Source organism: Podarcis melisellensis, assembly GCF_964234715.1.
Source record: "Podarcis melisellensis genome assembly, chromosome: 10".
Classification (NCBI taxonomy): domain Eukaryota; kingdom Metazoa; phylum Chordata; class Lepidosauria; order Squamata; family Lacertidae; genus Podarcis; species Podarcis melisellensis.
Window position 1 is genome coordinate 44327764 of NC_138542.1, and position 24534 is coordinate 44352297.

The following is a 24534-nucleotide window of genomic DNA, read 5'->3' on the forward strand; positions in this document are numbered from 1 at the left end:
AGTTTGGATGCCTCTGAAGTCACACCATGGCAATACAGATCATTTCCGTCCCATCCACTCCACCCATTACTTTGAGGCCAAGTGAACATTAAGACGCTTTGTCCAGCCATGTTTAATAATACTTATGATGCCATAAACCACATTCAGAAATAAATTGTGGATAATGTGTATTTTACTTATAGCTGATCACAGACAGATTTCAGGAACCTGAACCTATTATAGTACAATGTAGCTCTCTCTTAATGAACAATTACATCCCCCATATACCTAGAATTCCCTTCCAGCTACTGTTAAGCAAGCATCTTCAATATTAAATTTTACACATTTACTAAAACTTACTATTCGTGTTCCCTGATGTGTGACTCAGCTATTTATGATTTGTGTATTACAGATGATTCAAATGTATATTGCTTTATATATTGGTTCCATGTTTGTTCACTGAATACACGTTTTATGATTAAAAGGAATATAGATTGGTAACAATAAATATACAATGAGCTCAGTTGGCTCTTCTTCTCTTCTAACATGTATACTTGTAATGCCCCCACCAGATGACTCCATTTAGTTTTCAGAGGTACTTACGAAGCAGTGAGATAGCCCTCCAAGTAACCTGCAGCATACATGAGATCTTCATTGCTTATGGGCTGGTTACCATAGCCTGCTTTGATCTCAAGAACCCCCCATCCTGTAGACTGTACAGTGTCATTATAATAGCCATAAGCATCACCATTCTTATCCAATACATCCTTAACCTGGAAGGTCTTCTCAGTTTTCTGCCAATATACGGTGGCATAGTGAGTATCTGTAAATAATTCAAAGAGAAAATTGGAAAAATAGAATACCATACTGCAAATGGCAGTCACAGAAAGTACTGGATAACTCATTTCAATAGGAAAATATAGATCAATGGGTGGTTCCTTTTAAAAACAACAACATATTTTTATTAAAGATTTATTGGTTTACTAAAGTATGTGCAATGTCTCTTTTTTCAAGTTACATTTTCTACAGATCAGTTTCATTTGTTGAGACATTAGTGTTACTTTAGGAAGAAAAGCGGGAACAAGGTGGAGTGAGTGGGAGTGGGGTTGGGTGGCAATGTTCTTCCATGGGTGGTTTCTAAGTTACACTCAGAGTAAGGGAAAAGTAAAGGTAAAATACCCCTGATAGTTAAGTCCAGTCGTGAACGACTCTGGGTTGCGGCACTCATCTTGCTTTACTGGCCAAGGGAGCCGACGTTTGTCCGCAGACAGTTTTTCCGGGTCATGTGGCCAGCATGACTAAGCCACTTCTGGCGAAACCAGAGCAGTGCACGGAAATGCCGTTTACCTTCCCACCAGAGCGGTACCTATTTATCTACTTGCATGTGCTTTTGAACTGCTAGGTTGGCAGGAGCTGGGACTGAGCAACGGGAGCTCACCCCATCGTGTGGATTCGAACCGCCGACCTTCCAATCAGCAAGCCCTACAGTCAGAGTTGAGCCACTTAAATAAATTAACTTCAGTTACTCAAATCCATTTATTTCAATAGTCTGGGTATGATTTTGCTGGATATCACCCATGGGACTATTAGTAAATGTTAGTGGGAGAGATTTCCCTCCTAGTCAAATTAGTGCATTAAGAACCGTTGTGCGTCTGGTTGGGTACATAAAACAGACTGTCAATAATAAAAACCCATATTATTATAAATGGTTCTTCTGACAGGCTTATGATAATTCCATTAGCTTATTAGAGCTAGAGAACATATATTTTTTTCTTTTACGTTTGTTGTAACATGGCCATTATTTTCCAGGATCAAAATATATCACCATTAAGAATAATTAGCTCCCCTAAAAAAAACAAAACCAAAAGGAACAGTGACTTCAATCCTAAGAATTGCAACAAGATTTTCAATCACTAAATTGGACTTTCATACCTCCCACTTCCAATTGCATTCCGCCCCCCCCCAAATGCTCTCCTAAAGTCTCTGGCCTATTTGTAGCACAAAAATGTAGAAAATATATGATCTTTACAAAAACAAAACCACTTTAAAGGATGTTAAAGCTCAGATTTCGAAGTATTTCCACCAAAAGGCATCATCCATGGCTCAGCCTTGGAGACTTCAAAAGGAAATGAAAAAGATGTTTTTGTGCCAATCAGAGATAAACACTCACATAAAAATGTCGAACAATAAATGTTAAGACCAGAGGATGTATAGGCACCATGCACTTACTCTCTACACACAAATTCAGGTTTTGAATTATTCTCTTTGAACTATTTCTGGATGATTGTGTAATTTTATGCTGCTTCAAGGTAGGCCTAATCTGTCACACTGATAGCTACAAGAAACCATTTTGCCTGAACACTTTGACATTGCAAATAAAAAGCTAGTTTCTTTTACCACTATGAAAATGTTCCTATCTGATTGAAATAAGGTAACTTACTTTCTCTGTTCTCAACATCTGCATTTTCCAATCTCCACAGTATTCTTGTACCTAATTTTCTCATTAGTATGCTCTTTGTTACAGCATTTCAGTTTAATACCTTCACACACCAGGAAGCACATTTTATGTGACAAAACCACTTGAGAGCTTTTATCTTAAACATTGTGAAATATGCTACTATTTAAAAACCCATACATAAACACACGCAAACAAACAACTGTACTTGGAAATAAGTTCCATATGAGCCTTGCTTGTTCACGGACGCCCACAGAAGGCCTTTGCTAACCTTCAACAGCTATTTCTAATAATGAATTGTAGTGTTAACCAGATCTGTCCCATTTAACTAGGAATATAACCAGATTTTAGCTGCTATGCTGCAGGTTACAATCTGATGTAAACCAAAGTGATAAACTTATTTGAATTGATACCAGAGCCGGCCCAATACATTTTAGCACCTGAGGCGAACCCCAAAATGGCAGGGTCCTCTATGCCAGGGAAGTAGGGGTGAGTGAAGATCTAATTTAGTAACTAGTGGGGAATAAAGATTTGTATCAGGAACAAGAGGGGAGTGAATATCTATGTCATGAAGGGGGGGGCGGGTTAGCGACGAACTAGACTTGGAACAAGTGGTGGTAGGAAGGAATCAAATCAAATTTGCCTGGTGGTTGAAGTGAGAATCAAAGACCATTGTGGGGTGGTACGAGTGCTCTGAATCATGCTGGGCAGGAGCAGAACCCAAAAGATCCCAGAGGGCAGCCCCTTCATTTCTTCCCTAGGGGTGGGGGGAGACCAGCAGCGCCTCCTATTCACCAAAAGGTTCCTATCAAGGCAACATTTGGGGTTGGGGTGGGGCTGCCACGGAGGAATCAGATCCAGCCTCCAAGGAACATGCCACAGATGTCATTTCCCCTGAAACAGCACCTTGCCTCCTAGGTCCTGATCGATACCTCTAGTCTCCGTTGTAAGCCACAGTCTCAGCAAAGACAACACACAGAGAGAGCAAAACCTGGATGATGAGCATCCAATTTAACACAACATGACAACAACAGAAACTCTTCAACTAACCTATGTATTTGAAATATTTCACTTAAGATCTTGTTTAGCAGAACAAATATTCATAGATCCATTCAAGGAGAGGTGTATGGAAATATGTCCTTGAACACACAAAAATTGGGAGTCATCGTAGGAGGAACTGAGATTCGTATTCAGGACATACACTTTCCCAGTCCACAGGATTGCAGGTCATTCTTTTAATCACTCCAGCTACCAGGTTGTAATTACTCTTCAAGGCAACTCTTATTTAATAGCAAGTACAGGCAGTGATGCATGTGTGCTTTTGGACCCAGAAGAGGGCGGAACAGGGGCAGGATGTATTGGGCTTATCCAGCTGATGTGCATAGGGCCCAGGAATGGAATCCCCACACAAAATGGCTGGCACCTGTATTTAAGTTCAGGGTTTTCTTTCCAAGAAGCACATCAGTTGATCAGCCAACAGCATTCCAAGAAACAATTTGATAACTTCTCCTTATTAAGCAGTGTTCCTCAGCAACTTTTGTTAAATAAATCATGCACAGAACTTTGTTCAGTTCAAGCAACTCCAGCCTCCAAGTATTTTAAGTCTTTTATGACAAGTGTTGCAATCTTTTTCTTATTCCAGAGAAAACGGTAAGGGACCCTGGGTTGATTTTACACATCTCTCTTTCCTTCGCTCTCTCACAATACACCAAACAGTGTATGATGATGTTTGTGGTTTGATTGTTTTGCTATCTTGACAACAATACAGTTGATTCTTAAATAAAATAGATGGAATGATGATAATTTAACATAGCTTTTACATGAGAGCAAGCTCTCCCAGAAGTTAAGAGAAAACAGTCTAGTCTTGAGTCCTGCCGCACCAAATTTGCTCCTAAATCAGGGCTGACTCACTTGTGACCCTCTAGATTAGGACTGCTATACATCCAGAAGTCAGACATAGCTGTGATACAACTGTTGTAAATAGCGGACGGAAATAGCTGGAATGTCTGGGAAGTGTAGATTTTGGCCAATTTTCATAAAATTAGCTCAAAAACTAAAGAAATAACTTGTGCCAATCAGAGCTACAGACAACTTCAGGTTCACAGTACCTGACTGAAAATGAAGCTTTATTTGTTTCACTTTCATCATATACTTTCTCCAAGGAGCTCATGACTGTGCAAATTATTATTATTGTTTATTAAATTTGCATACTGCCCTTCATCAGAAGATTCCTGGGCAATTCACAACATAAAAATACAAAATACATGGTAATAGAAAAACAAACCAATAACCCCCTCACAATACATTTTAAAAGCCATGGAATGTCAGTCAGCCAAATGCCTGGTTGAAGAGAAACGTTTTTCCTTTTACATCTACTACAACAATGTCCCAGTCTAAGGCTTGTGTGTAAAACTCACACACAGCACGCTCTCAGTCTGCTTATAATTGCTTGTAAGCATAACCTGATGTGTTCTTGCCTCCAGGCTATCACCAGGCAAGATTTGAGCAGTTATAAATGAAGGTGAGGAAAGAAAGAAAGAAAAAAACATGAAATGTTAAGATGACTGTGACAGCAAAGTCTTAGAGGAAAAGGAGGCAAGAAAATGAGGTAAACCAGCACCTGCTTAACCACAAATACCATGGGGTGTTTTCTCATTGTTGTTGGCTTTTTGCTGAACTGTATTACTAAAAAGCCTCTTAACCTTTGGAACTTAAAAAAAAACCAACCCAACTGGCACAACAAACTGAGGCAATTAGATATGGGACGACTAATAAGGCCTCAGACACACTAAAACAAACACACTCAGCTTTGACCTGAAAGGTGTTTTTTATGGTAACATGCATTTTTGAGAAGATCTTCTAAAAAAACCCCACCCTTATTTTAAAAATAGATTGAAAAGTTATCAATAAGAGAAAAATGAAAATAACAGAAGAAAATGCATCCAGATAAAACTAGACTAGCCAATATAAATTCCCAACCCTCGGTTCTGCTTGTAGATGTAATGGTAATGAACTTATTGTTGTTATTACTAAATTCAGAGGGTCATTTTGTTGCCAGCTTTATAACTGCACCTCAAGGTTACCTGATGTTTCTGTCTGGCAAAGCTGAACCTTCACACAGTTTACATATGGCTGGAGTCTGTTGATTAACTTTTATAGTTCCTTCAACTTAACTACAGTAAACTTTCTCAACATTTCCTGTGAAGGCAGAACTGTTTGGCTGAGCAATTCACGTTGCCTTCCATTTCAAAAATACAGATGATGTTGCTTCTTTCGGGCAACCTAAGAACAGCAAGCATTCTCTTTTATTTTACCTGTATTTTCTGATCCCCAAAACCAAGCTTACTATGTGGGATAATAACAACTTTTAATTTCTATCAGGCGTGAGAGGTCTATTTTCCAACCAAGTATTAATAATTAAAACATTTGCCATCTTGCTTCGCTGACACAGCAGTGAATCGCTGGATAGGTTGAATGGTGGCAAATCTATATTAACAGTATTTTTTCATTTATTTTCTCTGGTACTTCTGTTTCAGGAGTGAATGCCTATTCACAGACAAGGGAGGGCCAGCTACAGAAGCCAGCTCAGGTTCAGCCTCTGAGGCAATTTTAACTGGCAGGGCAACATAATTTTAATCAACATGTGTTAATGAGTTTCTCTTAAGAAAGATATTTTCAGATTGGAAGGAAGGAAGGAATACTGGACTAAATTCAAGTTGCTGCCATGAACTGGAAGGACAATGGGGAAGAGGAAGAAGATCCCAGCGAAGGGTGTAGCCAGGACTGGGACACGCCAGGGCAAGCTGGGGATGGGAAAGGAGAGTTTGGTGTAGGAAGCACTCGCGGGGTGACAGAGGATGACAAGGGGATGGGAGTCAGCGCACAGGAACCAGCGCATTAGGACGCATGAGAGGTTCCTGTCTCCATAAATATGGCAGGCTCTGAGGCGTAGGGAGCAGTAAGAGACAAGGGCCCACAGCCCAGCTCCCTACCTGGCCAGGTGGGGCTCACTAGCTCTGAGAAGAAGTACAGTGGTACCTTGGTTTAAGAACGGCTTAATTTATGAACAACGTGGATTAAGCTGCAAAGCCGGAAGTAGGTGTTTTGGTTTGTGAACTTTGCCTTTGAAGCAGAACATGTTCCGCTACCTGTTGCGTGTGTTCTATTTGTAAACTGAGTCCCCCGCTGCTATGGGAAAGCAAGCTTTGGTTTAAGAACAGACTTCTGGAACGGATTAAGTTCATAAACCAAGGTACCACTGTATGTGATTCCTCAACTGGAGGAGGCTTGGAGCAGGTGAGGGTCACCTGCCTCATCAAGACCAGATGCTGCAATCAGCAGGCAAAGTATGAAAGGGAGGCAGAGCTGAGGTGATTTATCTGCTCAGCTGCCCATGTTGGTCAGACCTCGGCGTGGATGTGCCAGGATTTCTGAAGGACTGTGCTTCAGGGTAGGTTACAAAAATATCACAATTAAAAACAAATAAAATTTACATTAAAATCCTAAAATAAAACCACCAAACAACAGCGCCACAGAACAGTGCACATCAATGCAGGCTTTTTGTTAAGGTACACTGCTTTATAGATAGATCTGCTACACCTTTTTTTAAAGCAGGGTTCCTGTGCTTTTAACACCTGCAGGCAGAAATCCAAATGGTACAGCTTTTCTTCCTATGAAGACATACTGATGGAGAAAGCTGCACTTTTTGGATTTTTAAAAGCATGGATCCCTGCCAGAGAAATAGCTGCATATCTAGACTTAGCATAAATTTAATGTGGTTCAATTTCTATCCTCCCTCTAGTTCTTCTTGTAAGGGCGTGGACACTTTTTTCTGGCAAGAATTGCACAGCTAAGCATATTCTACATGTATTTCCCACCCTCTAGATATTCAACTAGATGTGCAAAGTTATGCAAAGACACGAAGGGTACACAAAAATGGAAAAACAAGAAAAATTGCAAACATCACCCTTAGACTCAAAGGGAATGGACAACAAATGAGACCTAAGGAGATAACAACATGCATTCCAGACAAGTCACAATGTTCCATTTGCAGGTTTTCCATCTACACATATGTTAAAGTGTGATAAACTAAAGAAAGAACTATGTTCAGGATGGTAGCACTACTTTGACACTTATTTTCATTTTATTGTGGTAATCTTAACTCTATCCAGATAAATATACAAGTGCTTCAAATAAGCACTAACAAATGGGAGGGGGGAACTATTTTTATTTTATTTTTTAAAAAAACCTTTTAAAATCTTCCTTTTTGGTCAGTTGTGTTTTTTAAAGTGTCAATTTTGATTTCAAAAACATGATCATAAATCATTCTTCCCAAAATCTATTTGCTTTTAAAACTTATGACAGAAAAGGAACTAAAAGGTTTCCCTTCCCCTATCTCCTTTTAGAGGAAACCATTTCTGAATTGCTGAGTAACCACAATTGCAGAACTTGCTCAGAGCTACCCGTTTCACTTTCTGCCACAAAAACAACACTGTGAAGTTAAAGGACAAGCTTAACATTTGTCATCTTCAGAAATGCATGGTTCCTTTCTGTTATTATTACATTATTTGTACACATTAAACAAAATTTTTGTACCCTTTCGGAAATTGGATGTACAGGCAGAAATGACTGATGGTGACAAATATTTCACTGAGCATTTAAGTAGCTCGGCTAACTATCCATTTACCTACATTTGTACAACATTAGGTCTGCCAAATTCTGGCTTCAAAACATTATTAGCTTTATTTATATTGCCTCATCAGGGTTATGATTGCAATTAGATCCGCTAACAAGGGGTAAAGGTAAAGGGACCCCTGACCGTTAGGTCCAGCCGCAGATGACCCTGGGGTTGCGGTGCTCATCTTGCTTTACTGGCCAAGGGAGACGGCGAACAGCTTCCAGGCCTATTTATCTACTTGCACTTTAACATGCTTTCGAACTGCTAGGTTGGCAGAAGCAGGGACCAAGCAATGGGAGCTCACCCCATTGCGGGCATTCGAACCACTGACCTTCTGATTGGCAAGCCCTAGGCTCTGTGGTTTAGCCTACAGCACCACCTGCGTCCCTTAAAGAGGGGTAACTGGTGAACAAATGGAAAAATGTTTCCTATCCTACTTGTGGGCTTCCCTGAAGCATCCAGTTACTGAAGTTTCCTTTTTCTGAGGTGCTGTGAAAGCACAACTTTTTCAAGACTACTGTATGACTTCTTTGCCATGTTCTAGTCCTACTGCAGTAATGTACACCCTTCGAAGCACTTTCTCCCCCTCAAAGAATTCTGGGCACAGTAGTTTACCCCTCACGGAATTACAGTTCCCAGCAACCCTTAAACTGTAGCGCCAGAAATTATTTGAGGCAACTAATGTGCTTCAAATATGTTTTAAAGTTATAGCGTGTACATTGTCTATGTCTCTGCTGAAGCACTAGAATCAAAGAGTTGGAAGGGACCTCCAAAGGTCCGTTCTACTGTCAAACAGCTCTTACTGTCAGAAAGTTAAGAAAGCCAGGCTTTTTGAGTTGACATGCACCTGTATCCAAAAGGTTGGCATGCCCGTCAAAGGAAATACAAAGTGAGACATAAGAATACAGTGGTGCCCCGAAAGACGAAATTAATTCGTTCCGCAATTTTTGTCGTCTAGCGAATTTTTCGTCTTGCGAAGCACGAAATCCCATAGGAATGCATTGAAAATCAATTAATGCGTTCCTATGGTCAAAAAAGGTCTAAACAAAGCCAAATTTGGTACAACAACAGTTTATTAACTGCTCTTTAAAGTCACACATACTGTAAAGAGCAGTTCAAAAACTGAAGGGAAAATAAATTAACTTTATAAACAAAACATGTCTTTGTTTTTAGACGTCGTGAGACGTTTTCGTCTTGCGAAGCAAGCCCATAGGGGAAATTCGTCTTGCGAGGCAAATCGAAAACGGAAAAACCTTTCGTCTAGCGAGTTTTTTGTCTTGCGAGGCATTCGTCTTGCGAGGTACCACTGTAATATGGCCAATGGAAATATGTTGATATGCCATAATATTGTATATTAGATTATTTTTTGAAGACAGCAGCTCTAAAGGTGTGTCCAAGTTGTTTGGGCAATGTTAAATAAAGATTTAAAACAATAGAGACAAGGGGGCGGGGAATATGTTGAGGCAGAAATTGTGCAAGAGTTGCAGCAACTTCAGCTAATAAGTGCCAGAATAGATGGTGGCCACAAGTAAACTGTATTGGTTGAATGTATAATCGAACTCACTATGCCAGCTTGCCCATTCGCCCATAGAATTAATACACCAGCAGTACATATTATCTGCCGGTGTCCAGATTCTCCACACAGATGGACCAATTTGCATGGTGGACCACAAGTGAGGTATATACAGTATGTGGCTGCTGTCACATCTCTTTCAGCTCTCATTAAAGCTGAAGACTGTGCAACATCGTTAATTCATAGCTTCAACTGATTCATGCACAGTTTAATAATATATCCCAAGATTACAAGCACCATTGTTAATGCCACGTGATAGTTATGATGACGATGTGCTATAAAAATACTTTACATTAACACAGTACAGTATGCTAATATTGGAATCAGTGGCTTTTCTTCTATTTTGCAAGGCTTTTTAAAAAAGTACAGGAAACACAACTTCATCTACAAGGCAATAGCTCCTACAACGCTAATATTTTCAAGCTTTGCTGTGGGCTCTTGAGGCTTTTTCACAATTCAGAAAACAGAGTGCCCTGATGGTGCCTCACATCCCTTAAGTGTTGTGTACAATTTGTTCTCCGACTAGTAGAACGAGCAGTTGAGGGATGGAAGACTTTATGTAAGCTATGCAGGCAGCTTCGCTTAACTGCAGCTTATGCCCGCATTTCTTTTTACTGTTGGATGCCCGCTTTTCGATCCATGTGGCCTGACAGCCGCTGAGGTATGAACATTAAAAGTTACAGCTACAAGAAAAAACGCCTTTTTGAAGTACAGTATAGAGTAAGATTACCATTGATGGTGGTGGTGGTCGGAGGAGATGTCTCATTTTGGGATCAATCAAATCACACACACACAAAAGCGCACACATCCTCTTATGACAAGACATTGGGTCTTTCTTGAGGAACAAAACAGCTGCATGAGTTTGGAGACCCTGCAGCCCCACAGCAACCTACAGAGATGCCATGCACCCCCAACTCCTCCAGGAGAAGCCCCTTTGCTTTTGAAATGTTAGAACCTGGGCAGCCTCGACCTATCAGCGCTCGGCGCCGTTTCAGCTCCGAACGAGCGGCGTCTCCGTGAGCATTTTTTAAAAATGTTGCATCTTTGTGAAAACAAGGGGCAGCCTATTCCAGAAAGGTGTCCGGCTGCTCCTCCCTCCCTCCCTCCTCCCTTGGAACCGGGTTTCCCCTAAACGTATCCTAGTACCGAGCCTGAGCAGGCTGTTCCCGGGGACTTTCCAGACACGCGTCTGTGGTCTTTCTCACCTGCTCGAGTTTCTGCCACGGCCCAGAGAAGGACAAGCCCCCAAGAGCAGGACCACCACCGGCTGGAGGAGGAGGAAGGGGGCGGGAAAGAGGCGCCGCCGCCGCTGAGCCGGGCCATGCCGAGTTGCGCCTGGTGTATGTGCGTGTGCGTGTTGTGTCTCCGACGGAGGCGGCCCCGCGACTTGGCAACTTTGGCGTCCTCAGTCAGGGCATGGCCCGCCCTCTGCCAGCCCCGCTGCCCCGGGGTAGCCACAACAGGCCCGCCCTAGCAGGCTTGGCGGGGTGGGATTAGAAGACCGGGAACGTCGCCACCCACCTCTTCTCCCGCCCCGGGCTTTTTCGCCTTTTTCATTTCTTTGTGTATATTATTATTAGTTGTACAAGGAGGCTGAAGGCCAGTCAGGCGCAGCTGGGAAGAAGGCGCTTCTCTGTGAATGAAACGCACGGTTTGTGGTTTCCCTAAAGTTACTGAACGCGAAGGGATTCGCCCCGCGTGCGTTTTCGCTTCCCTGTGGTAGTTGCTAATCCGGGTGGATAAAATAAAGTGTTTTAAAAGTGGGTTACGAACTACCCCTCCAAACCCTACTAAGGCGTGCTTATGAGTCTCTGTTCGGGATCACATTATACGGAATTAGATGTCATTGAGGTGTTGTTAAAACAGTGGTAAAAAATATGGGTACAGTATTTCAAGTTCTCCAAAGCTATTTTTCCAGGCTAGATACTCTGTGAGTAAGTAAGGCAAGCACAACACACACACAAAATATGAAAGACTCAGATGCTGTCTTTCTGCAATGTTTCCAGACCAAGGTAGTTTACAAAATGTGATAAAATATTCCACCCAAAAAAATTTGGGGTGGGTGAAATATGCTGAATAGTATGGTGAAAAGTGCCAAAGTGTGTGGTTTGTAACTCAGAAGTAAGCTGCACTGAGTAATTTCCATTGGACTCAGTGGGGCTTATTTCTTTCTATTAGACTGTATTATTAACTAGGTTAGCTTGCTGTTAGATACCAAACATCTGACATGTGAGCAAAACTGGAGATTAATTTTAGATGGTGAAGTGAGAAAGAGCCAGTAAAGCCAGATCCAGGTAGTGTTACCCATTGGCTGGAGAGCATGGAAATTCATCTTCTACAATTGTAGAGTGGGATAACTTTCTGGAAAGCTAAACTTGTATTTTATGAGAAAAATAAAAAGTGCAGGTAGCCATGCTTCTCTGGAATACTGTATGTTGGGGTTGGAGTTTCACTTCTTTTTAAAGTCCATTTTGTAACAAATTGAGATCATTTCTAAATTTTACACACCACACCAGAAAACAACTATTGTTCTACTAAATTAAGTAGGGATTTGAAACCTCTCAAGTTTAAGACCATTGGATCATTCTTTGATTATCCAAATCCATCTCACTAAACATGAAAAGAAAAAGCATTACTTTCTATAGTATTTTTGTGTGTACAAACCTCTTTTGTGCTGTTATATTGTGAGACACCCAGCATTTTCAGTTGTCCAAATAGCACATGGATTGGCATTTTCTGAGAAAATATCCCAGTCATGTGCTCTATGAAGAAAAGAGTCTCCTATCAAAGTTCCACTCTAAAGACACCAAGCAATCTTGTGATTTAGTCCAGAGGCAAGATCAAAGGACATTTTTGTTCCAAAGGTTTGTTTAGGTAGTGGTATTTTTAATCCCCAACTTCATGACAGTTAAGGAAAAAAATCAACCCAGGGTCAAATAGATTTTCTGCTGTGTGGGAGACGGTGCTGTTCTGTTCTCACTTGCAAGGAGCCAAAATGCTGAGTATATAAATATAGAATGATGTGTACAAACCCATGGTTACCATTCTAATTTCCCTGTAGTAATCTCACATGTGGGTCAGAAGATCATTAGTTCAAGAGTGATCCACACTGGACTTCTGCCCCAAACTGATTTTACATGGAACCTGTGGCAGGAAGAATGCAGTCTGCTACATATGTTACCCACAGGAAGTGCTGGTGTGCCTTATTTCAGGTGTTAAGGATAAAAGTCCTACTAATAAACAGTGACGTGTATGCAGTTATGGTTTTGTTTTCTTAAACCAAAACAAGATTTTTCAGCTATAGATGTACTTTATTTCACAACAAAGCAACTTTTCCTGTTTCACACTTCTCTAAATTACAAGTTCTTGTCAAGGCGAAATAGATGTGCTATTACCGGTACATTGTAGTTTCAGTTTATGATTTACAGCTGACAAATACAGATGAAAAAAATGTTCGTCACACTATATGATACAGCTATGGAGTTTGTTCAATTTAACTGCTTTCTACTTTCAGTTATTTGTTCCATTGCAGCCTTTGCCCATGATATTGAGGGTTACTGCCAAATATATTCAGGTACGCTATCCAAAATGTCATCTTTTCTGGCTTAGCATATTTATACCCATGGACTGTGGCTTAAATGGGTCTCTAATAATTGAAGTATAATGTGACTATAAAACTTTACACTGGCTAGAATGTGACCCATAGTCAGTTTTATACAGTGCATGTACTGCTTGCTTATTTGTTTTATGTAAAACACTTCCCCCAATTCTCAAAGTGTCTTACAGAATATTTGTCAGATGCAGTCTTCCCATACCTCTAAGTTACACCAGACCTCACTCCAGCTGTATCCACGACAATGTAGGCTATAGCAAGAATGGGACTGCCCTCTGACATCCACTGTACCTTTATCATAGTGCAAAAATTGTATCTGCATTGTGCAGGTGCCTAGTTTGCTGTCTTCCTTCACTGCTACTTTAGCCCACAAGCACCAGACTGGATGTGAAGGGAGGTGCCCTCAGGGGAGCAGCCCTGTTTCCTTCCTCCTCAATTTTAGGAAGCAGTATATCAGTAAAGCTTCCAATTCATCAAGAAGCATCTTGCGGTGAGTCATTTGCAGTTTTGCCAATGTAGTAGAAAGAATGTTCTTCCCTCAGAATATTAACTACAGAGGACTCACAAAGGTAGAATCACATTTCTGTCCTCAACCCACCCATACAATACTGCAAATATGTAGGTTGTGTAAAATTTGTCTTATATATTATTTAAATCTAACTTTCAGGGATTCTTGGGTCGTGCTCTTTATCCAGTTTTACAGGTATGTACTGGTTTTTTCTGTAGCCAACTGCAGGTATTCCAGAGTGCCTTTGCGACAACTAGGCACACGTGTAATCTCTCGCACCTGAAATTCTTCTGTTTGCTTTTTCAGAAGACAATTGGTTATCATCTCAGCAAAGTCAGCTTGCAAACGCTGCTGATTCTCCCTGGAAACAGAAGGAGAAAATTGGTTTAAGTGACTCAAAATATATATTTACTATGATTCTTAATTATAAGGCCTTCAAAGATTCTTCTATTCAACCCTCCTTACTTGATATTTGAAATCCGTTCATAATGCTGAAGGCCAACTACACATTATTCTGGAGCTCTCTGGAGCTCTTGATGGAGAATGTGTCAGATCATCACTCCAACCAACTTCCAAGGACTGCCACCTTCCTTAGGAGTTCCTCTGCCATTACTTCCTTTGAACCTTAACCTCTGGTCAGAAAGGTTCTGAGATAACCACAAACACAGTGATCCTGGCCATTGATAGCCATATCCTCCATGCATTTGTTTAATCTTTTAAAGCTATCCAAGTTGGTTAACACCATCACCTCTTATGGAAGCAAATTCCACAGTTTAGCAATGCACTGTATGAATTAGTGCTTTCATTTGGTTATCCTGACTCTTCCAACATTCAGTTTCATTGAACTCCCCTGAGTTCTAGTATTATGGCAGTATGCTAGTGACACTCAGATCTATATCAGAGGCTTAGCTGGACTTGCCTTGGACATGGATAATATCCCTTACTGTACCAAGTCAAGCCCAGCCAAAATTTAGCTTCTCAATCTTAGGAGAACAGCTGTCAAATTTTATTCTCTGTTTCCTTTACGCTTTCTGTATCTTCTATTATTTTGAATATAAAATAGATCAATATCATCAATATATCAACAACATTAATACAGGAAGCTTATTATTGCAGATATTCAAAGTAGTGAAGAATTACCGTATTTTTCCGTCTATAAGATGCCCCCATGTATAAGACGCCCCCTATTTTTAGGGACTCCGATTTAAGAAAATGGGGAGAGATTTATCCATGTATAAGACGTTCCCAAATTTTGGACATTATTTTTTAGGGAAAAAACCTAAAACCTAGTCTTATACATGAAAAATACGGTACTTAATATTTCAGCTCTATAAAAGAAGAAAAATAAAAAGGATAATGTCTGGGAAACAAGTGGTGCAAGAGAAAGAAGGAAGGCTCAGCACAGAAAAATGTAATAAACATTCCAAGAATTATAATCTGACACCAGTGTCACTTGAGTAAAGGATCCCATTCCCCCTTCCTTGAATAACCCCGTATGAACAAAGCTGTACCACTCATAAATTAAAGGCAGAGAAGCTTCCTGAAAAACTAAGTAAGAGCACACACACATCAGCTTCAGTGGTGCATGTCTGTACAGTAGTACTTCGGGTTACAAACACTTTGAGTTACAGACTCCGCTAACCTGGAAGTAGTACCTCGGGTTAAGCACTTTACCTCAGGATGAGAACAGAAATCGCGCACCAGCGGCAGTAGGAGGCCCCATTAGCTAAAGTGGTACCTCAGGTTAAGAACGGTTTCAGGTTAAGAATGGACCTCCAGAGCAAATTAAGTTCGTAACCAGAGGTACCACTGTATTAACATCACATCTTTCATTGACCCACAGGATCAAGATTCCAGATAGAAAAAATAATCACAGTAGTATACTTCCAAATGTTGTTCAAAACAGTCACCTGTGATATCCTATGATTTGTGTTCATATTGTATTGTAATGGCCATTGGCTACAAACAATAAAAATTATTGAATAGAATAAAGGAAAGATATCCTACTCTCTCCCCCAATCTTTTACCTTTTTGTAAGAGCAAACCTAAACAAACATTTTTGTTTTTGTTTTTTAAAAACATGCTTGTTTTAATGGATATTGGGTTTGTATTGTATATAGTGTGTGCACTGCTTAGCAATTTTAAAAACACCTAAGTGCTTTAGAAATGCTTTTTAAATAAAAAGGCAGTGATGCCACCACATGTGTAATTCACCTTAGGTCAAAATGTTGCCTACTTATAGGCCCCTCCCAACACACCAGTGTGCAAGCCTGTAAGGAGTAGCAGGATGTTCACACCAGGAGTTAAGACACGTGACTGACAAAACAAAGAGAGGCCTGAAATTACTGTGTTAATTGTTTAAGCTTTGTCATAGATCTGTAACACAGCTGGATTTCAAACTAGGGAAACTAATCTTCAAGAGCAGAATGACTGGCAAGACCTATTAATTAAACCAAAATACCACCTTAGTTCTATAATATATGTTACAGAATGCAAATGCCCTGAATGCCATCTGCAGCATGTTGGGAAAACAACTACAGTCTTTCATGCCTATTTCAGAAATCTTAAGGCAGTAATCACACACACACAACACCCCTGAATAACCTGTTACAAAATATTTTGACCTTTCAAACTTGGGGATATTTCCAGTAGAGAGAAAAAAACCCATTCTGGGGCAGTCAAAACAAAAGAACTTCTATAGATACAGACTGAACACCATAACGCCACATGGCTTTGCCTTGGGGGATAATTCTTAAACTTTTACCTTTGCCTTTAATTCTTTTTTTAATTATCCCACTTACAGAACAGCTTCTACCTTGTTGGAAATTCCCTCTTTTCTCAGGGGATTCTTAGAACACCTGGACTACCAACTGCCTGATTTTAAATCCAACCAAATTTGTTAATGAAGCAGGCAGAAGCTGAAATGTTTTAGCTAAATAATTTTATTGGGGGGGTATTCAACTATGTTTTACTCAGAGTAGACCAACTGAAATTAATGGCTCTAACTGGGTCATGTTCATTAGTTCTGATGGGTCTATTCCAGGTAAAAATTAGATGACTAACATCCATTGTTATCTGTTTTATCAAGTCATTGACAGTGTGATCCTACAAGTTTACTTGGAGGTCTTACCAAGTTCAATGGAGCTTATTCCCAGAAATATGGATATAAATAAGACTGATTAACACTACCCAGACATAACTTTTGTCATTTCAGATGAAAAGAGTAACGCAAGGAATTGTGAACCTAGGATTTTGCAGATTCATGAAGTAGAGATGCATCGCGTGAACTCTGACCTCTTCACAACCTATGTTCAGACTGGTCATCTGCTTTAGTATGCTTGAGTAAGTGTGAATGGATAAGGATAATGTTTAGACCTTGTTATTCAATACAAAAAAATTGAGTGCAGTATATAGGTGTGTGTTTGGCCATGGCACTCCTCTTTACAACACTCCATCCTCCACTGGTTTTTCCCATTGGGAGAAGCTGGAGGGAGAATAGTGGGTTGCACTATTGAGGAGATCCCAGGATATGTGCATGCACATTTGCACAGTTTCCATATTGATCTCTGCCAAGTGCATGCCAAACAAGATATTCATAGAAAGAGAGAAAAGAAAGGATACTGTAAATATTGATTTGTGCTTTCTGTTAACAACCAGCTCTCCAAGAATCACTTACACAGAAGGAGGTGTTGGAAGATTGTATTTCTGGTCTTTCACTCCTGTCAGCCAGTAAGTGATCTCAGTTCCTTTGCCCTAATACAAAATAAGGAATAATACTTTGAGATTAGATTGCTGTATTGTATGTTTTTGATATTCTTTATATTGCAGCACTTTATAATCTTTGCATAATTTACTTAACGAACATGGGGAGCATAAGGTGTATTCCTACTGGGTGTTTTAAACTAAAGCCAATACATATGGAAAAGAAACCAGAATAAGCTACCTGAGGTTACAGTTTTGTTCACAGAATCAGAGAATTGTAGAGTTGGGAGGAACCCTGAGGATCATCTAGTCCTACCCCCTGCTATGCAGGAATCTTGTCTAGCCTCAATCGCAACAAGTCTTGTTATAGATAACAAGAAAGTCAGGGTGATGAAATAGTTAAAAAGTTGGGCTAGATGTGGAAAATGTGGAAAATGCAGGTTCAGATGCCTACCCACCTATGAAATTCACTGGATCATGGCCCCAACTCATTATTATTATTATTATTAATAATAATAATAATAATAATAATAATAATAATAATAATAATACGTTTCCTCCTTTTAGATATGTGCCACCTCTAGATTGATTTTGAAAAAATTATGGCTATTTGAATACATGCTGTGTGTGTACACAAGCACGTGTGTGTCTGCATGTGTTAGGTCAGCCTTCTATTAGGCAGAGTGAGGCAACTGCCTCAGGTGGTAGATACTGGGAAGTGTGCAGTATTGGCAGCAAGTTGTTGGAAGACAGAACTGTATTTGCCATGTGCATTGCCCTGCACTCCCCTCCAAGCCTAAACTAGCCTGCTGCCTCCCAGTGCGGTGGAGGATGTTGTTGAAATAAAAGTCTACTGTCCGCCCAGTCAGCTTCTCTGGATAGAAGTAGAGGTTGGTACAAATCTTGTCCTTCACCTATGTCAGCAAAATGTTGTGGGTCACCGGGACGTGCATTTTTTGTTACCTTCAAATATGTCTCTCCTCGCTCTTCATATTGGAATTGGCAGTCTGTTCTCTTGAGAATAGCAATAGTGGAACCACTGACATGAATCCGTAGAGCTATAGCCATGCAAACAAACATACAGTGTTTAAATTTGCTTTTTTTAATGTTTGGTTTTGTGTTGTGCCAGTCTATAATATAGTTAAGATAATGAGAGTCTTGTGTTCCATTAGTAAAAATGAGCTGACGCAATTGTCTCAAAAATATGCTCATCTTCTGAATAGCATTTGCAAGCAGAGCAAGGCAACTGACACCATAATCCTCAAGGCATTCATGTAATATTGGACTTGTCCTACCAGCTTCAGTCAGACTGATTGTCCTGAACTAATTATTGTGGCTACTTTAATCTGAATATTTATAGCTGGAAGGAAGGTTAGGTGTCTCACCAAGTAGAGGGAGAAGACCAAGAAAAACACCTAAAATACAGCAGAAATAGAAACTCTAGCAGTCCTTTGAGAAAAACCTTCTAATGGTGTGATTATTTACTACATGTTATCCTACTCTTTCTCCAAAAAGCTCTGGGTGCTGTGTGTAGTGCATCTCCTCTCAGTTTATTTTCACAATCCCTATATGGTTCAGAGAAAGTGACTGGCTCAAGGTCACCCAGTCAGCTTCTACTTTATTATGATAAAATAGGGGGTTTTTTCCGGGTAAAGAGCTCTGGATTTGATCATAAAAAGTAATGTGTAGTGTAGATGTGAATTTGTCCTTACGTAATCCTGTAGATTCCATTCTTGAAGCTGTGTTCACAGTATCTCCAAACAAGCAGTAACGAGGCATCTTAATCCCAACCACACCAGCTGCACATGGACCTGAAAACAATAAAGCACAGAGCAGGAATTAAGAAGGAGAGGGAGTGTTTGCCTAGGAAAAGATTAGCCCACACACTCTCAAGATCACATCATAAACTGAGCAGGAATTAATTTGAAGTCTTCAATGTGACTCATTAGGAATCAGATTTCCGAGGTGCCAAGATCTGACCAGGCCAGTACAAGGTCTGTCCTGCCTGAGTATGTGTGTATATTTCATTTACAGAATTTATAGCTTGGAACAGGGAACAAAGTAATAAAGATAAAAACACACAAGATGATATACAAAAGTTTCAAAATCACAAAAACATGTCCAATAACAACAAATGGACAATTCTATCATAAGATAGACAAGCAAAACTACAATGAAGACATACAACAAAATTTCTTATTTAACCAAATATCTTGATAGAAGCAAGCAAAGGATATTCAATCAGATTAAACAGCACTCCCTGAACAGGGATTCCTGTATGTCAGAGTTTACGGCTAGCAATAAGCAGCAAAGGTTTTCAAGGAAAATCAGACTACCCATAAGAAGTCTAAGGGCTTTTTCTGCTCAACATAACTGGGACTGTATTCAATTTAGTCCAGCTCCAAAGGCCTTCTGGCAGTTCCGTCAATGCTAGAATTGAGGTTACAGGGAACCAGGCAGAAGGCCTTCTCAGTAGCCACACCCACCCTATGGAATGCTCTCCCATCAGATGTCAAGGAAATAAACAACTATCTGACCTTTAGAAGACCTCTGAAGAGAAGACATCTGTATAGGGAAGTTCTTAATGATTGATGTTTTACTGTGTTTGATTTAATTTGTTGGAAGCTGCCCAGCGTGGATGGGTGACATATAAATAAATTATTATTATTAATCCCTAAGTAGACCCACTGAAATGAATGACTCTAAGATAATCAGTCATGTCCATTAACTTTAATGGGTCTACTTTGAGTAGGATGAGCAGTGAATACAACCTAGAGATTGAATTCACTATGAAAGACTGCTATTTGTGATTCTGAAACAGTGCTCCTCTCTGCTTCTACAGCCAGGGACTAAGTTGGTTCAATACCCCGCATTTCAGGAACCAGACAAAGCAAATCTAGAGCTTTGCCACAAAGAATACCCACACGGATCCTAGCATTCACTTTCACAGATTTGCTTTATTCTGTCCCCCACATCCAAAGATAATGCCACTGCTGATACTTTTTCTATGATGCAATGAAGACTACTGTTTCTGGGGAGGAACTTGTCAAATCATGAAGGTGGAGGCAGTTGGTAGACGCATGAACTCCATCGCTTTTCTTGGCATCCTACCCCACCCCAGAACAGACTTGCAGCTATTAAATACAGAGAATAATAAACGAAGGTGTTGACGGACAGCTTGCAACAGGCTACAGACATCTGCTGAATCAACTCACTCTGTCCTCTCCTGTATACATGCCTGTCTCTCTTCCACTACAGTATTGTCATTGTAGATTCTTGCATTGTAGGGGGTTGGACCTTTGGTTCCCTTTCAATTTTATGGCTCTATGTTATAAATTTTCAGGGCCAGAATCTGTGGGTGCAAGTCACCCATAAATCCTGGAATTAGTAAAAGTTAGAATTAATCAAGGTTTGATTAAACTGTGCCAAACACAGAAACCCCTGGATTTAGTTTATGCTAACGAGCGAGGCCAGCTCCAAAGTGGGCTTGTAACAGGCCCCCATCCAGCTAGGGCTTTGAAAGAAGAAAGGCTGGTGATGGCTGGTCATTAACCCATCAAGGAAGCCATCAAATGTTCATCATTGGAATGGCCGAGCCATGAACCCATTAAGAGGGCCATTAACAGAGGCTCTCTGGGCAGGCCAGAAAATGGGGGGAAACCCTTCCCTGACTTGACAGATACTTAGCAGAGACAAAAGACCAGTGGTTCCAGAGGAAGGGAAAGAATTGCACTGGGCGATGAGGTAAAGGAACAGGACAAAAGTGTCACTCTTGCAAGCTGGAGCGGGGCCAGAGCATGAGGGGGCTGTCTGTTTTATGCTGCAGAGAAGGTAAGACACAATGTTTTGGGGTCTCTTCGAATCCAGCATTGGAAGGAACAGGACCCTCTTAGGATGTGAATGCTCTGTACTCTCTGCATCTGGGCTCAGGTTATAGGTATGTGTAAATAAGTCATATATTATAAAGACACCATAGTCTCCACAGTGCTTCATTGCCCAAAAGAAAACACAGACTCTGGTAAGTGCGCCTGGTACTCCTGAAATCTCACACCGCTTAGAAATTGCAGTAGCACGTAGCTCTGTTAATTTCAGAGTGACTCACTTCCAGCTGGGCAGAAGCTACGAGGCAGTAGGAGCATTTGTGGATTTAATGCCTCCCTTCCCACTCTCAGCTACCCACAAAAGGTTTACGTATTATCACTGTACTACCTTCATTCCGTATTTCCTCTGTTCAAAGTCACCCTCTAAAGAGCGGTGAAAAGCATTTAGACAGCCACTGTTGTAGAAGAATTACCAAAGTGGAAATGAAGAGACTTCTTGTTTCAAAAGGGTTTTCGACGGGTCAACAGAACACGTGCATTAAGCCAACATTTTCTATGATCCACAAGATTGCCTTTGAAAATGCCATCACTTGCACAGTTCATCAACCCTTATACTGTACAGAACTTCAGAACTGAAAACAATTATATATCCTAAAACATTTATTCGCTAAGTCATACTTCAGTCTTTGATCTGTTGATTCTTTTCCTCTCAAAGGACTGCAACCTGAACTATAAAGCAACCAATTTCCAGAAGGCTCTTCATTCTCTGTGGGGGGTTTTTAAGGTGCTAGTAGAATATTTTGTCCAAGCAACCATTAGTGATAGCAGACAGTGAAGAGCAGCTGTGTTCAGCTGCTGCATAACTCTCTCTAGTGGAACACTATGTGACTGAAACGTAAGCACTGGGGTCAGGGGAGGGAAGGGAAGGGAAGGGAAGGGAAGGAAGAAAGAAGAGATCCATTCCCCAAAAATGCTTGTGATAAGGGTCTCTGTAGATGTCCTGCTCTTATATCTCTTCTGTGCTGCTGAGCCAGTTACAGAAACTGTAATTATTTTGATAATTAATTTTAAAACAGAGCCTCTAAGGGTCATCCCAGAAATCTGTTTTTAGCATTGCAAACTTGTAGTTGTTATTTATTGCGTGCCGATGAGAGTACGGTACTTCCCCCTTGAGATGGCATTCTGTTTCAGGAATATCACATTTTCCCGTGGATGCTCTGTATTTTTTTCCCTACTTGGTAAAATGTGATTTGTATCCTGTATAATATGCCCACAGTTATTGCTATTACTTTTTAGAATGTGATGGTAAGTGGTAACTATTGGACGCTGCTGGTATGTAAATCGATGCAAATGGCACAACATTCTCCTCCTATGCCATTTTATGACTTTCTGTATGTGCTTTTGTAACTGTACTTTTTTTTTCTTGTTTCCAATGCTTTAGACTCTAGAGATTGAATTTTCTATTCATTGTACCTCTCCAACATGGGAGTGATCATCAAGCATTTTAAGAGAAAAGTGGTGAACATCAGGAGAGATACCTAGTTCCATGCTGAAATGGCCCATAGTTTTCTGAGCGTTTTGCTTTACTTTTCATTTGTTTTATTTCATTCTCTAAGCACCCACAAGTACTGAAGCATATTTTCTCTAATATTATAAAGATTTCCCCCCTAATATTATGGTTTTTAATATAATTTTCACGCTATGTATTTTTCATCCACACTCCCCCCTAATATACTCATTTCTGAACATTGGAGAATGGCTTTGCAAAATTTGGAGAAGTACAAATTTCAACGGATAGTGCATTTTGGTTCATGTATACTTTCAGGAAAAGAGGATTGGGTAGACTTATGTCAAAGGAAGCCAACCCAAGTTTCTTTCCCATCCTCATTCCTTTATTTTATTTTGATCAAATATTTGATATATATCACACCATACCAGAGTGAATTCCTATTCGAATCCATACAGGAAGACCTGGAAGATGTCCGAGTTCAAAGGAGCCCATGAAGCTGAGTATATCTAATGCCATCATGGAAATGTCCACTGCGTGACGGTTGCCATTTCTCTTTGGTAAACCGCTTACTACCATATATGCATCTCCAATCGTCTCTACCTGTTGAAACACGATCCAAAGTCATTATTTTTTAATCTAACGGAAGAGCAATCCAATATAGGAAAAATCTGAAAGTTCCTGTTCTTTCCTGCTCCGGAATGCTTATCACATCCCAATTAACAAACATGTTTACACACGTATTTGGAGTTGCAAATAGTACTCAGTATAATATTTATAGGTGACTGTGATTTTCTCTGAGGTGAAGAACTGTTCTTTTAAAATGTTAAAGAGAAACAAACCTTCCATATTTTGCACAACAATTTTAAACAGCAAAAATAACTACTACCTTTTATTTTTCGTTTTTCTTATATGCTTTGTTTTGCTTTCTGTCGCAGAAGAAAACATTTCCCGCCTTTTATTTTGTCTATCTTAAACTGTTTCCACAGTGGGAAATTCATGCACATGAGGTTCGCTGTTTCCTTACAGACCTTTGCCCAAACATAAGCACTTTCAATTTTCTGCCTCTGAAATCTATCGCAATGTTTCCCGTCCATGCTAATGGGTAAAGCATAGATTAGCCCCTTAAAGGACTGGTGGCAATGCTCTGCTACCCCCTGCCCCTTTCACCACAAATCATTCTACCTAGCCTTCTGTTCTCTCTTCCCAGTTCTGGTCACCTTATAGACATCATGAGGGTCAAGAATTTGATCAAAGTTCTTGTAGATGTCATTGAGCATGTCCACCACTTCCATAGGTGTGCTGTATTTACAAAGGGTTGTGAAGCCTACAATGTCACTGAAGTAGATGGTGACTTCTTTAAACAGTTCTGGCTCTACCCGTCCAGTTTCCTTCAGTGACTTTACCACAGGCCTGTCAAAAGGAAGAAGATAAGTATCGTAGGATGAAGCTTCTCAATTTCAAAGTGCGCTTTAAAAAACAGAAAAATATATGGCAGTACAGTAGTTCTATTAATCCTGGTAATTATAAAAGACAACACCATTCTAAGTAATTGAGATTTTAAATCACAAATGATATGGGCAATCACTCCATCTCCTTTCAAAACATGTTAGAGGTCAGTGGGTAGATGGTCATGTATTGCAGATTTTACAGGATGGCCTTTTGATCCTCTTTCATGCCCAGGGACATTTCAGCTGTA

General features: G+C 40.2%; 2 protein-coding genes and 2 long non-coding RNA genes across 8 annotated transcripts in view; 2 read left to right on the forward strand and 2 right to left on the reverse strand.

Moving 5' to 3' along the window:
* Positions 1-11206, reverse strand: part of PLBD1 (phospholipase B domain containing 1) — a 27845-nt gene extending 16639 nt beyond the window's left edge. Inside the window, exons 1-2 of one of the 3 annotated variants that reach the window (XM_081928582.1) lie at positions 10890-11206; positions 583-802 (exon numbers count right to left, since the gene is read on the reverse strand). In XM_081928582.1, coding sequence (XP_081784708.1) covers positions 583-802; positions 10890-11007 — 338 coding nt within the window. In that variant the 5' untranslated portion in view covers positions 11008-11206. Of the gene's footprint in view, positions 1-582; positions 803-2419; positions 2499-10414; positions 10568-10889 lie in introns of those variants that run through there. The other 2 variants (XM_081928584.1, XM_081928583.1) reach the window with 2 other exon arrangements.
* LOC309379449 lies at positions 3485-13258 on the forward strand. Of its 2 annotated transcripts, XR_014172494.1 has the most exons (4): positions 3485-3660; positions 4918-5042; positions 7236-7300; positions 13199-13258. It is a non-coding gene; the product is annotated as an uncharacterized lncRNA (long non-coding RNA). The 2 variants fall into 2 exon arrangements; XR_014172495.1 differs by lacking the exon at positions 3485-3660 and having other exon boundaries at positions 4708-5042.
* GUCY2C (guanylate cyclase 2C) overlaps positions 12967-24534 on the reverse strand; it is a 49381-nt gene continuing 37813 nt past the window's right edge. For both annotated transcript variants that reach the window (XM_081928575.1, XM_081928576.1), the window contains 6 exons: positions 24056-24248; positions 23264-23438; positions 19220-19318; positions 18471-18565; positions 17482-17558; positions 12967-14166 (listed from right to left, as the gene is read on the reverse strand). In XM_081928575.1, the coding sequence (XP_081784701.1) occupies positions 13995-14166; positions 17482-17558; positions 18471-18565; positions 19220-19318; positions 23264-23438; positions 24056-24248 (811 nt within the window). In that variant the 3' untranslated portion in view covers positions 12967-13994. The remainder of the gene's footprint in view (positions 14167-17481; positions 17559-18470; positions 18566-19219; positions 19319-23263; positions 23439-24055; positions 24249-24534) is intronic.
* Positions 16570-17592, forward strand: LOC309379458. Its single transcript, XR_014172506.1, has 2 exons — positions 16570-16848; positions 17463-17592. It is a non-coding gene; the product is annotated as an uncharacterized lncRNA (long non-coding RNA).